Source organism: Artemia sp. Qi Xiang Cuo, chromosome 1, assembly GCF_049724085.1.
Source record: "Artemia sp. Qi Xiang Cuo chromosome 1, ASM4972408v1, whole genome shotgun sequence".
Lineage (NCBI taxonomy): Eukaryota > Metazoa > Arthropoda > Branchiopoda > Anostraca > Artemiidae > Artemia > Artemia sp. Qi Xiang Cuo.
The window spans coordinates 53,596,103-53,610,485 of record NC_142794.1 but is presented as its reverse complement, the minus strand read 5'-3'; the positions used below and the strand labels follow the sequence as shown (position 1 = coordinate 53,610,485).

General features: G+C 33.0%; 1 protein-coding gene across 2 annotated transcripts in view; it reads left to right on the top strand.

Moving 5' to 3' along the window:
• Positions 1 to 232: 232 nt before the first annotated feature.
• Positions 233 to 14,383, top strand: part of LOC148956476 (palmitoyltransferase ZDHHC18-B-like) — a 72,589-nt gene continuing 58,438 nt past the window's right edge. Inside the window, exons 1-2 of one of the 2 annotated variants that reach the window (XM_089095432.1) lie at positions 233 to 334; positions 9,861 to 10,032. In XM_089095432.1, the coding sequence (XP_088951558.1) occupies positions 9,884 to 10,032 (149 nt within the window). In that variant the 5' untranslated portion in view covers positions 233 to 334; positions 9,861 to 9,883. Of the gene's footprint in view, positions 348 to 9,860; positions 10,033 to 14,383 lie in introns of both variants that reach the window. The other variant, XM_089095424.1, reaches the window with a different exon arrangement.

The window sequence follows — 14,383 nt, the reverse complement described above, 5'->3', positions numbered from 1 at the left end:
TGACAAGGAGACGAGATATTATTTATCAAGGAAGCAAAATGCTAATTATCATGATTTTTAAATTTGAATACTTTGCCAAGAAATTATAAAGTAGTATGCAAATATAAGACTTCTTTTAGCCATTTAGCTTCAATTTTGTTATTGCTAAAGGTATTTTACAAATAATGTTGTTAAATTTTATTTTTGTTTATAATTCAATTGCAACAATAATATTGTAAAACTGATAGCTTATAGTACTATGAAAAATATGTCAACAAATAGAATAAACATATAAACAAATGTTTGAAATAATGACTAGGATCATATCTATACCTACAAGCTGATCATAGAGAAGGTTAAAAGTTAAGGTTAATCAAATATCCTTATATAATTTAAGCCTCATTTTCAGGTTCAGAGGGTTCAAATACATCTTGAAATGTGTAGGCCTAGTACAAAAAAGTTCCAGACTGGTTTACAGCCAAAATGCAGGATTAAAGCATTCATTACTAAAAGTACTATATGGTAGGAAGGCTGAAGGGTAAAATTCTATTTTAGCTACTTTGGGCTATCTTAGAAAGGGATTAGGTTAGGAAAATGAAACTTTCAGGGATGGGTCTACAGGCTAAAGTAGGCCCTATGTCACAGGAAGGTATTTTGAAGTACCTACCTCCACACCTTCTCCCTCTAGAGGGTCCTGACCTTTAAAAATCTTGTATTATAAAAGTGAAACCTTGCAAAATAGATCTTCTGCTTAAATGAAGTAGGCTAGCCTACAACAAAAGTGTTTCCAACTTTGCACAATCCCAATTTGTAAGGTTTTAAGGATATGCAAATGCATTTCCTAAATTTTGAAAAAAAATTGATATGACTTAAAACGCTAGGCCTACTCTAATAGCAGGAATTACATTTTCAGAACTAGCAACTAGGCTAGGCTAAAGCAAAGGAAAAAGAAACAAATAACTGAAAATTAAGGTAAAATGTTTTTTTGTCAAAATTTCAATAGGTAATAGACCTGTTATCAGGGGCAAATCTCTGGCATTTTTATTGGAGGGGCAAGAGGTGTCCATATCTGGATAGTCAAAGGGCATGGGATATATAGCCTAGCCTAATATTGGATATCCACTCTTTGACTATTGGAAAAAATTAGTTTATAAGCTTATATAGAATGGTACTATCCAATCTCCTTATAATAAAAAACATTTTAGTCATCTAGTTGGAGAATTATGCCCATCTGTATAGGAAAAATCTAAATTTGCCAACTAGTTGACAATAAATGTTGCCCCAGCAAAACTTTCATTTTCCAACTACTTGACTAATAACTTCTCCCCAGCAAAACTTAATTTTTCCAACTAGGCCTAGTTGACTAATAACTACTCCCCAGCAAAACTTAATTTTGTCAACTAGCTGAAACAAACATTGAAACTAGGTGTAAATTAAGTTTTCCAACTAGTTGACTAATAATAGTTAGAATTTATTCTGAATAGCATAAAATATGTTAATAATATAGTTTTTTTTCAAATTTAATTATCACTATTGTTACTATTGTGTTACAACTTCCATCTCTCTCCCTGTCTCCCTCTTAATGGGATATATATTTTGAGTTATATATTGGGCTTTAAAGCCAGGAATTTTTGTTTTAATGTCCAGGATAATTAGTCTTATACCTGGTCCTAAAAGTGAGATTAAATTTGTCAAAGCTTGGAAGGTTATTCCTTCTGTCTGTATAAGGAAAATGGATGCATATTGGAAGTTTTGTTCATTTCTGTCTCGCATTTATTGGACATAAATTGTGTCTGTTCCTTCATTTATATGTCTTTGTTTCGTTTGTGGATGAACATTATTATTTCATTCTCAGAATTTGTAATTATTTTCTCAACTAGTTGACGAATAACTTCTCCCCAGCAACACTTAAATTTTCCAACTAGTTGACTAAATAACTTCTCTGCAGCAACACTTAAATTTGCCAACCAGTTGACAATAAATTTTGCCCCAGCAAAAGTTTCCTTTTCCAACTAGTTGACTAATAATTTCTCCGCAGCAAAACTTCATTTTGCCAACTAGTTGGAAAGAAACATTGCCCTAGAAAACGGTTCATTTCCCAACTAGTTGACTAGTAACTTCTCCCCAGCAAAACTTTATTTTTACCACTACTTGACTAATAACTTCTCCCCAGCAACACTTAATATTGCCAACTAGCTGGAAACAAATATTGCCCCAGAAAACAATTTATTTTCCAACTAGTTGACTAGCATCTTTTCCCCAACAATACTTTCTTTATCCAACTAGCTAGAAACAAACTTAGTCTATAAACACTTGTTAGCCATCTATTTGGCAAGTAACTTTTCCAGGAAATAATTTCTTAGCTAATGACATGACATAAAGAGAAAACAAAAAACATACTATTCCTGGTCAAACAAAAATTGGCAGTATGTGTTTTTAACAAATGTGCTACAGCTAAGGTAAATCAAACAAACTGAAACCAAGAGTGAATAGTATTGAAGCCACAGAACTAAAAGTCTTCTCCTTCTATAAGTGTGCTTTCCAATCTTTGGCAACACTGCAAAATAGTCTTAGCCCAGATTCACAGAGATGCAATTTCATGTAAAAATACACATTTTTGTGCAACCTGCCAAGTTCCATTCATTGTTTGATGCCCATTTCTGCCCATTGCCCATTGTGCCCATATATATATATATATATATATATATATATATATATATATATATATATATATATATATATATATATATATATATATATATATATATATATATATATATATATATATATATATATATATATATATATATATATATATATATATATATATATATATATATATATGTGTATATATATATATATATATTTATATATATATTTATATATATATATATATTTATAAATTTTTTTTTATTCAATAAAGGAGGAAGCCATTGACTTGTCACACAGACACAATAGATGTATACATTTTGTTTTTACAGAATTTTTCATAAAGTGTAATTAATAGAAGAAAAAAATGATAAAATGTCTGTCTTTGAGGGGGGGGCATAACAAGGTTATGGTTGGTCAAACCCCTACCCTTTGCAGTAGCCTATATAATTAAATCCTTGCAATACAAAATATTTTTTTGTTACAAATTTTTTTCCCTGATAGGCTAAATATTTTCCAGAAAGAAACATTCCTTGGTATATGGCTTTGTTTTTATTCATTGGCTATTCTTTCAACACTTTATGAAAATAATGTTGTAAGATCAATGTTCTAGATCCTCTGTTGATTCATTCATTTTAAGTACCTTATTTATCAGATGATCATTTATTTATTTACCAAAATTTTGGAATAGTAATTTTGTGCAAAATAGTCAAAAAGTCAAAGAACTATGCCTCCAGGGATGATAAAACCTCCCAAAGCACCAGGTTAAAGTGTCATATGTTGTAAAAGTTACCCATTGTTTATATATAAGGTTGGTTATTGAGAAAAGTGGGCATGTTTGATTCTGAGTCTCCAAAAATGCTAAAGGTATTAAAGTAAAACTGTTGGAAAATATTGAAGGGGTGTCATTAATATGCTAGAGATATGAAAAGCTAAATAAATATTCATTATATTAACCAATAAAAAAAATATTGACCATCAAAAATGGACAGAAGTTAATTTAAAAAAAAATTCAAAAAAGAATTTTTTTGAAAAAAAAGTTAAGAGCCATATTAAACTTAAGACCAGCAGAAATAAGTTCCTATGATGATAAAATTCAGCAATTCAATAGGTAACTAATAGAATATAATCTTGTATTTTAATTCTTAAGTCTAAGACATGAGAAACTTTAGAAATATTTGTTTTATAAACCAATAAAATACTTTGGTGATAAAAACAAACAGAAATTCATTTAAAAAGTTTGCATAGTTAAAATAGAAACAACCAGACATTATTATTGAAGAATAAATGAAACCCAAAACGTACAGAAATTAAAATTAACAATCACAGCAAACATAAAGATAACAGGTGCAAATATAAATGAATAAATAAGTCTTTAATTGCTTCAAAATTTTATTTTTCTCCCAGAGGCACTTCATATGGAAGGATGGTCTTATAAATTTTGAAGGGGCCTCATTCAATTGGAAATATTTAAGAGTCAAAAGTGATCAAAGGCCTAGAAGGGCCCCCCCTCCACACACCCTCTTTTCCACAAATGCTTCCAATCAAAATTTTGAGATAGCTATTATGTTCAAAATAGTCCAAGGTCAAATTGTTATGCCTTTGGTGTAAACAAAACCCCCCACAACCCCCAGGGTAAGTGGTGGATAACTTATACAAGCTTTCCATTGTTAGGATATAAGGTTTTTGGTGAAGGGGTGATCTTATAGATTTCAAAAAAGGCTCATTTGATTTAAAATCAAAAGTTATAGCTCCATTTTTAAAAGTCAAGAGTAATAAAATGGCAACCAGCCCTCCCCCCCCCCTGCCCAAATTTCCTAAGTGCTTCTGATCAAAATTTAGACATTTTGTTCAAAATCTTCCAAATGTCAAATGGCTATGGTTTTGGGTTTAACCCCTCCCCCCCCAGCCCTTCGGGTAAAGGGCTACAAGTTATACTAATTGCTCATCATGCTCCGGATCCCCATCTTCAAAATAGTTATAAAGCGAGACTCCAAGATTTCTTTGAGCATGCATCTAGTCCGGGACCGATTATTACAAAGAGTCTGATTATTTCTGCAATTGGGAAACTGAAGAAAAAAAGTCTAGAGGATATGACGGGATTTCTGCACAACATTTGTCGTTGTGTGGGGGTATGTTTATTGAGCATTTGGTCCTCCTTTACCAAATGATATTTAATTTGGGAATTGTGCCCGATTCTTTTTCAATTGGATGTCTGACTCCTATCCCAAAGAAAAATAAACCTCCTTCCGATTGTTCGTCTTTTCGCCCAATAACGGTTTCAACTGTTTTTTGTAAAATATTTGAAAATCTGATTATTGAGGAGCTTCGTACTAAATGTACAGTTCAGGCCCATCAGTTCGGTTTTCAGTCTCGCCTCGGATGCGGCCATGCTCTTTCTGCTTTAGTATCCGCTTTAGTTGACGCAGAAGACCGCGGTGAAAGCATCGCTTTAGCCAATCATGATGTAAGGCGCGCGTTTGATTCGCTTCTCCACGAGGAGATTATACTGGATATGGGTTTGGCCGGTGTTGATCCCTGCTCTCTAGCCCCACTGGCTGACATGTATGAAAATCTAAAAGCGGAACTTAAACTTCCTTTACCAGCGAGTGAGTGCACTAGCCTGTTGAATGATGTTGCTGTTTCTCCGCATGGTAATCCCCTTCTCCCGGTAAAGAAGGGGGTAAGACAAGGTGCCATTTCGTCACCGACAGCATTTAATAACAGTATCGTAAAGCCGCAATCGAAGTCACTTATGACTTACATTCTGCGCGGTGTTGATTTATCTTTGATTGGTTATGCGGACGATGTACTGAACCTGAGCCGCTTTCTGCAAGGACTAGAAGATAATTTTACTCGACTACAACAAGAGTATGCTCAGATTGGACTTCAGTTTAATGCCGACAAGTCTGAAGTACTGCTGTTTAATTCGAAATCTGATGCTGGTCGAAGCATCACAATTGGTGTTTCTACTGTTGGGCTCGCCGGTGGCATTGTATATCTGGGCCTTCCTATTGGACGGTCAATACTAGAGACGTGGCGGTTACTGCTTTCTCATTTTCAGAAGCGGGTTTCATTTACGTATAGCCGTATTGTGGCAAATAAGCGGAAGTTTGACCGTCGTCTGCTGGCCCGGGTGTACAATGCTATGGTTTTGCCTCATTATTTGTACCTCAGCCCATTCTGGCGTATATTTACGGCTACAGATAGACTGAAATTGCGTTCAGTGTACTACAAGTATGCAAAGTTTTTGTTGCGTTTACCACCATGGACAAGCAATCGATATGTTTCGCATCGGTACGGCATCATGAATCCTGAAGAAGCTATCCTAGCGCAGATTACTCGATATAATTTGACACTTAAGTCCCATCCCTGGGCTATGATTCTCCAGCAGTAGCTGGCATAAGCTGTTGGTTGTTGTGTTTGGTTTTTTTTTGTTTGTTTCAGAGGAATTAGTGTTTTTGCGTTTTTTTCTTGTCTTTTGTTGTGCTCCATCTGTTTTTATTTGATGGGTAATAAATGCATTCATTCATATAGGGCTTTTATGGAAGGCGTGATTGTATAAGCTTTGGAGGAAGTTCAGTCAAAGTTGTTTTACTCTTTTTAAGAGTCAAAAGTTACCAAAGGGTAACCAGTCATCCCCCCCCCATCGTGCCCTTTTTCTGCAGATGCATCTAATCAAAATTTTGAATTTGCCATTTTGTTCAAAAATAGTCTAAAATTCAAATAACTGTAATTTAGGGTGTTAAAAAAATCCTCCATAGCCCCCAGGGCAATGGTTGTAACTAATACAAGTTACCCATTGTTAGCATATAAGTTGTTTGTGGAAGGGATGGTTGTATTTCATTTGGAGGGGGTTCATTTGATTGGAAGTTGAAACTGATTTTTTTTTTTTTAAGAGTCAAAGTGATCAAAGGGCAACCACCAACCCTCTTTTCTCCAAGTGCATCTGGTCAAAATTTTGAGATAGCCATTTTGTTCAAAAAAGTCTAAAGGTCAAATAACTTTGCTACCAGGGTTGAACCCCTCCCCCCCCAGCCTCCGGGGAAAGGGCTGTGAATTATGCAAGTTGCTTGTTGTTACTTCCATACTTTGTTTACGCTGATACTTGGGTTTTAGTAATTTATGGGGCAAGGGCTGTAAACTATGCAAGTTGCTTATTGTTACTTCATACTTTTTTTACTTCAATACTAGTTTTGTTACTAATACTTTGATGAAACTTTAATGTTGAAAACAAAAATTTGGTTTGAAATAGGGAATTCTGAAAGGCTTGAAACTGTAGCCATCAAAACAAACAGAAATTAATTTTAAAAGAAAGTTCCAAAAAAGAATGTTTTCAAAGAAAAGTAAAGGCCATATTAAACTTAAGATCAGAAGAAATAAAACCTATAATAATTGAAACTCTGAAATGACTAGAAACTACTATTGAAGAATAAATGAAACCCAAAAAGAGCAGAAAGTAAACAAACAATCATAGTAAGCAAACATACAACTAATATGAACAAATAAATAAATCTAAAAACGAATATAACTTAAATCAAGAATACAAATCAAAAATCATTTACTATTAAAGAATAAATAAAACCCAAAATGAACAAAAATTAAATAAGCCATCATAGCAAACAAACATACAACAGGTACTAATATGAACAAATAAATAAATCTTAAAACGAGTAAAACTTAAATCAAAACTCAAATTAAGCTTCAAATGAAGAAAAATCTTTTAATATGAAAGAATAAATGAAACCCAAAATGAACAGAAATTAAATAAACAAACATAAAACAGGTACTAAAATAAATGAATGAAAAAATTTTAAAATGAGTAAAACTTAATTTGAATATGCAATCAAGCTTAAAAAGATTAAAAATCACTACAAACAAGAGTTTGGCTACTGCCCCCTTCCCTAACTGTAGAAGTATAAAGCCTACTGTGTCAGTGGTGCTTTGCTGAAAACTATTGGTGTCTTTAACAGTCTTGGAAAGAACTAATAAAATTCAACCGAATATTTTATATATAATGATATAATTGCTGAAAAGTCACTGGCTCAAGACTTTATTTCACTGTAATTTTCATGTTATTTCCAATGCTGTAACAAGAACCAAAGAAAATATTTGTAATGCAATTTGTTCTCATTAAAGTGCCAGTTATGCAGTAGGCTCTATACTTATATAGTTAGGGAAGGGGGCAGTTTGCCAAACTCTTGTTTTTAGTGATTTGTGTTTGCTTTAAGCTTATTTGCATATTCAATTTGGGTTTTACTCAGAATAAGATTTATTTATTCATTTAATTTCTACCTCTTGTGTGTTTGTTTGCTATCATTGCTTATTTAATTTGTGTTTGTGTTGGGTTTTATTTATTCTTTATTAGTAAAAGATTTTTGTTCATTTGAAGCTTGATTTGCATATTCAATTTAGCTTTTACTTGTTTTAAGATTTATTTATTCATTTAGATAAGATATTTATTTCAAAAAAATCACTATCACAAGCCCAAAAACGGCCAAATTTGGACTTTGGAGTTGATAAATCATATGATTACGTGAAAACTGGCAAAAATGCAAAAACAACAATGAAAAAGAAAAATTATAATGAATAGTCATTTGTGATTCAATAATTTAACTGTAAAAAGCCAATTAAAAAGTTATTATATAGAATATTGGAAGCTACAATTATGGCTCTGGTCAAGTGTGTAGAAAAGCCAATTTAACTGTAAAAAGCCAATTAAAAAGTTATTATATAGAATATTGGAAGCTACAATTATGGCACTGGTCAAGTGTGGTTCTGGAGCGTGAATGCTGTGAAAAACGGAAGAGGGTTTGTTATATGTTTTCGAGAGAAATTGCCTATGGATTGTTTTGGGTACCTGACTGACTGATCGTATTTCAAATAGTAAACTCTACAAAAATATGGTTCAATCCAGCTTTCTAAGGCTATAAAGAGAGAAAGGATGAGATGGCTTGGACACGTTCTGTGTATGAAGGATGACAGATTGCAAAAAATTGTCTTTGTCGGTCAGCAATCTAGAACCAACCAAAAAGCAGGTTGTCCCCAAGTGGAGTGGGAAAATATCATAAGTGAAGATTTAAGGAAAATGGTAACTTCCTGGGAGGGTGTGAAGAGGGAGGCTTTGAAAAGATTGGGGATGGAGGAAGAGTGTGTGGAGCTGTGTTGCCTCAAGGAGCTTGGTGCTGCAGTGAGTTGTTAGTAGTACTAGTAGTATAATAGCATTAAACATAATCAACAGAAGACATATGCTGTTGGGGCTGTCTCGTTAACCACAAGAAATTCTATGAACCTTTATACTTGGGATACAATCAGTTAAAGAATACAAAGAAGGCATAACCAACAGGTTTCATCTCCTCTCTTCTCAAGAAATCACTCTGATAGGTTTTTCAGATCGAAATTATGGTCTCTTTTACTTAATAGTGGCCTGTTGTTGACAAAGCCTCCCTTGTGTTGACAAAGTCTTGAGGGAAGTATTTTGTATTTCCTGGAATACATGGGCATATTTTGGAGCAGTAGCAGATGAGAAATCACTCTGATGGTGTTTCAGATCAAAATTATGGTCCCTTTTACTTGATAGTGGCCTGTTTAATTAGCAGATGAACCATCCTACCTTGTGTTGTACTTGCCTCTCAGCTTATAAATTCAGCATGTCTTGTTTGATTGCCAGCCTTGGCACAAATATTTCATATCACTTCTTTGGTCTAGGCTGATTGAAAATATTTCAAGTTGGATAAATCTGTTTAGTCTGGGATGACCAAAAATATTCCAATTCTGGCTGCTTGTTTTAGTCTGGGCTGACTGAATATATTCCAAATCCTCCTTTGGCTGGGACAGTTGGTTTCCTGCCTTGAAAGGTTGAAACAAATCAGAGAGCAAACATTGGTACATGTGTTAAGTTTCTTTTGACTTAATTACTGCCTGAGACAAAGTCTTGTAGGGAGGTATTTTGTATTTCCTTGAATACATGGGCTTATTTTGTAGCAGTAGCAGACGAGACCACCTCCCACGCTCTGTGAAGATATATAAATTATTACTTGGTAGTTTTGAACTGGAAAAAAATAATTTTTGCCTCATTTAAAAATGTCCATACTGTTACTTTGATTTGTTTTTGTTTTTTTTCATTTTTTGTTTACCCTAATTTGTATAAGTTTTAATATTGTTAGATACTGAGGCATGTTCAACTTTACAGTCTCATCTAAAGTCTAATCTTTTTCTTTCTTTTTTTCTAGTCCTAATCTTCTCTGCATCTTTGATGGCAAAGAAATATAGAAAATGGGAAAAATTCCCAGGTAAAAATAAATTTTATTGCAATGGAAGACTTGTGACAGCAAAACAGACAGGAGTTTTTTACATCACCGTTCTTCTCATTGTATTTACTAGTGGATTATTTTTTGCTTTTGAGTAAGTACTTGGATTATATATCTTATTACTGTATATAAGATCTACAACCCCATATACACATATATGCCATGAAATCCCAGACTTAGTTCTGTAAAAGAAAAAAGGTATGTAATATGCATAAAAGAGTATAAATAGGACATAAAAAAGAGTAACTCTTCCAGACCATTTCGAACCTGACATTTATCAGAATATCCCTTTGCATATCATGCTTATTCTTACCTGATGTAAGCTTTGTTGAGGTTGACTTTGACGAATCAAGCTTAACATCCAGAAGGCTTCATCAGCATGGGAAAAGGGAAAAAAACAGTGTAAACTATTCAACAGAACTAGAAAATAACATAAAAGAAAAATAACATAAAAGAAAATAACATGGGAAAAACACATGAACACTACAAAAAAGAAGAAGAACCAAATGGACCTCACATATAACAATAATTCATAACAACCATCTATTTATTGCCGCATCTTACTCAAATATGACAGTCGTGGAGTGATTCAGAAACGGGAAAATTAACCACAAACAAAACTAAACATCAGCATACAAGAGTGGCCGCACTTTTTATTAGGCTAGTCTATAGAAATTGAAACAAAAATCAAAATAAATCATGAAACATGTAATAACAAACTTTCAGAGATACTCCTCTGAGTCATCCTTTTTCAATTGTAGAAAAAAAATAAGATGAATATGTTCAAAATATATAAATCAGCAATGTTTAAAATAGATTCTTCAGCAAACAACAAGGCTAAATGAGACACGCAGATGAAACAAGCAGCTCTGCCAGGGAAAGACTGGTTGTTAAATTACTTGCTGAGAACTTTCTGTTTTGACAGCAAACCCAATCACTTCAGCTAACCTGGGCTTATACTTCAAAGAACTTGTGCTTTTTTGAACGAAAGCGTTCGTTTTTTTTCTTTTTAGTCAGTGATAGCTGAATTTTATGTTAAGTGACGGTTAAAAATATCTAGTGACACTTTTTCCATAGTCCCTCTTCAAAATCAAAATTCTGGGTGCAGTGTCGTTTTCAATTTAGATTAAAATGTTGGAGGAGGAGGAGGGGTTCTCAAGTTGCTTGGCTAATGGTTAAAACCCATTGCTTAATGGTTTCTTGGAATAGACCCCTTTTTCAACAACTAAAACTGTCGCGACGTGGAAACAATTTGGGGGGAATAGGCCCAAGTACTAGAATTTTAGATCTGGTAAAGTTTGGGTGACCTGGGGTCTTGTGGCTCCTCGTGATGTAAGGATCTCAAAATGTTTCCTAATATTAATTGAAAGCCAGAAAATTACAATTAGCTACACATTACTAAATAGTACAGTAAAACTTACTCAACGTCTATAACTAAAGAGTACAAAATCAGTTACTACAAAATTTTGTTGAGATTACCAAATCTATCCCAATGTTACCTTAAAGTACTAAAACCATAAATGCATCTGGTCTACCATGCATAACACCATAAATATGTTAAATCTAATGAAACTTTCATTAAAATTAGTGAATAAATTTTGACTTTCTTTAAACTAAAGGTATTGAATTATGTATAAAAGATTTATAAGGACAGTTATTTGCCAATATGCTGGGATCTTGGCTATCTAATACGAGACTTTTCAGCAAAGGCTTACAAGAAATATACATTTTTATTACAGACAGAAAGCATAGACAAGTGTTTTTATATATTTTTTAAAAGACAATTATAATAATAATTAAGTTTTGGCAAAACAGACTACAGTTTTTATCTATTTCTCTTGTTCATATCTCAGCCAGACCAAAGTAAATGCATTCAAAGCATGTTTTCCAAATTAAATTATTTTAAGCAAGTTCTTCATTGTTCTTATCTTGTGAATTTGTTACAACAGAGAGTAGTAACCCCAGTCCTATCAAATTGGCAAATAGATAACTATAATTCTACTAGTCATGATGAATATATTATTAAGCCACTCTGGACGCTCCTCTGGATGTTTATGTGCATGTGAATAGTATTAAAGTAAAGCAAAGCTTAAGTAACTACAAAGATAAAGTAAATTCAACTGCTTTTTCACTGCTGGATATGCTTAATCTTACCCTACTATTGAGGTGCTGTCTCCTTTGTAAGCATTGGGGTAACATCTGAGGAAAGACAATGGGCATGATTCAGTTATAATATAAAAAAAAGACACTGCTGCCATGCATAATGGCCATCTTATTTGATTTGTTTTTTATAAGAACATGTTTATGGTTTGATTTTTATTTGTTTGTCTTTTTTTTACTTCTTTATAGCTTTGGTTGTTCTCACTTGCTTATTTTCTCGATTTTTGACCATAAAAAATCAAAAGAAGAATCCTGCAACAAATTTTGGCTTTTTAAAAAACTAGAAAGCTAAGTCGTTAGAAAGCTAGGTTTAAAATGTTAGGTGGTTTGGAAAGGGTATAATACAAAAAGAGCAAATAAGTAGAACAGAAGTATTAAACTGAACACATATCTTGTTTTCTTTTGGTACTAAAGCCAAAATCTACACAAAAGTATTATCTACCGAAATTACAACATCTTGTATATTAACGAAAATATTTAAGCCAAGGTTCTTAAATATCAAAAGTACTTATGTTTTTCAAGCCTAATGATTGCCGAAAATACTACTTTTCTTATTTTTGGCTCTGCTGAGGATAAAAAATATAAGAGACATATATTTGAACCTGTATTCTTTAGGGTAAAAACTCTTTTGGGAAATCATCCTCACTTGATATGTTGCTTCAATTAGTACGTAATAAAACTAACGTTAATTAAAAACAAGCAGAGGTTAAATGTAGAATTTTTTTCAATTAAAACCAAAGAGGAATATGACAACTTTAAACAAACAGAAATTAACACTCAAAAGAAATTCTAATTTTAACAAACCAAGATGCTGTGAATGAATTAATAAAATACTAAATGAAAGTAAATTATAATAATTAAGAAAGACAGATTTGCTGCGAACACCAATTACCACAAATAAGTTATCAGCTGCCGGCTTTTAGAAATCCTATATACTTTATATTAAGGATATATTTGAGTTTTTAATCTTAAAATGTTTTTCAACGTGGTCTTTGTTCCAATTGAGACACTACTCATGATGGTTTACCCACTTGTTGATATAGAATGGTCAAACAACTGTTAGAAGTATGAAAAGAGAAATAGCATTAAAATTTCCAGTTCAAATGAATCCTCTCTCTATATTCTACTACCATTCGCACTAAGTTCTAAATCTTCCAACAGAAGATTACCAACTAACATACTCAAACTACTTTGCCTTGAAATAGTAAATTGTGTTGAAGTTTGTTAAAAGGTATTCTTTGTCCCTTATGCCAAGCCTTCATTATGGCTCTCTCAGGCAAAGTTGGCCCAGTAAAACAGCTTTTCGTTTCCCAGGTTTGACATTTCCTGAAAACACAACTGCTTCATATGTGCCTGATTTGGGTTTGAAAAGTGTCAGTAGAGACTGGAGCTGCCAGAAAAGTAGAAAGCACCAATATCTTTGCCTGAAAAAGCTATAATGAAGGCACGGCTATATTATCATATAATCGTATAGCCAAGTTCACTTTATGCTTTTTTAACGAACTTAGCTCTGTGAAGCATATATCAATATTAGTAATAAATATGAAATTCATCTGTTTCTAAGCAAGTATGAAAACTAAACTTGCAGCTTAGGTAAAGCAATGTCATAGTTTTGTCAGTATATCTAAGAGAAGAGAAGAAAAGGGTTTTATTGAAAGAGATACACATATTAGCACCAAACCCAAAGTTTATAAACATGTATGGGTAATCATCACCCCTTTATCAAACCCCACATACACAATCACTACCAGCCATCCTTACCCCCCCCCTCCTCCCTGAAAACAATAATGAAATAAATAAAAATAAAATATCTAGATATATAATAGATATTCACGACCTACCTGGATTTTTAAGACACAAAGTAGAAACTCATTCATCCACTCTATATCCTCGTCTCCGTCTGAAGAAAAACTGCAAATAATATATCATAGTCACTCGAGAAAGAATTCGCCCATCAGGAATTAAAATGCATATGAAGAGAAACATCACCCTTTCAGTTCACTGGAAAATTGATGTAACTCATCAACTGTAGAAACAGCCTGAGGTAAAGGTTCCCACACCTGAGGAAAAAAGGGATTGCTTTGTACTAAGCTGAGGTTTCTGAACTAGCAACGATGCTCTAGTCAGGTAATGATTGAAAATAACATCACATGAAAACATTTCACTAAAACACTCAGGTAATAACATGCATGTATATTTATTCGTGAAAAAAGTATTATAAAAACAGAATAGACCAACAATCAGCAATATACTCGGTTCGTCATATCTATATCGAATATACATAT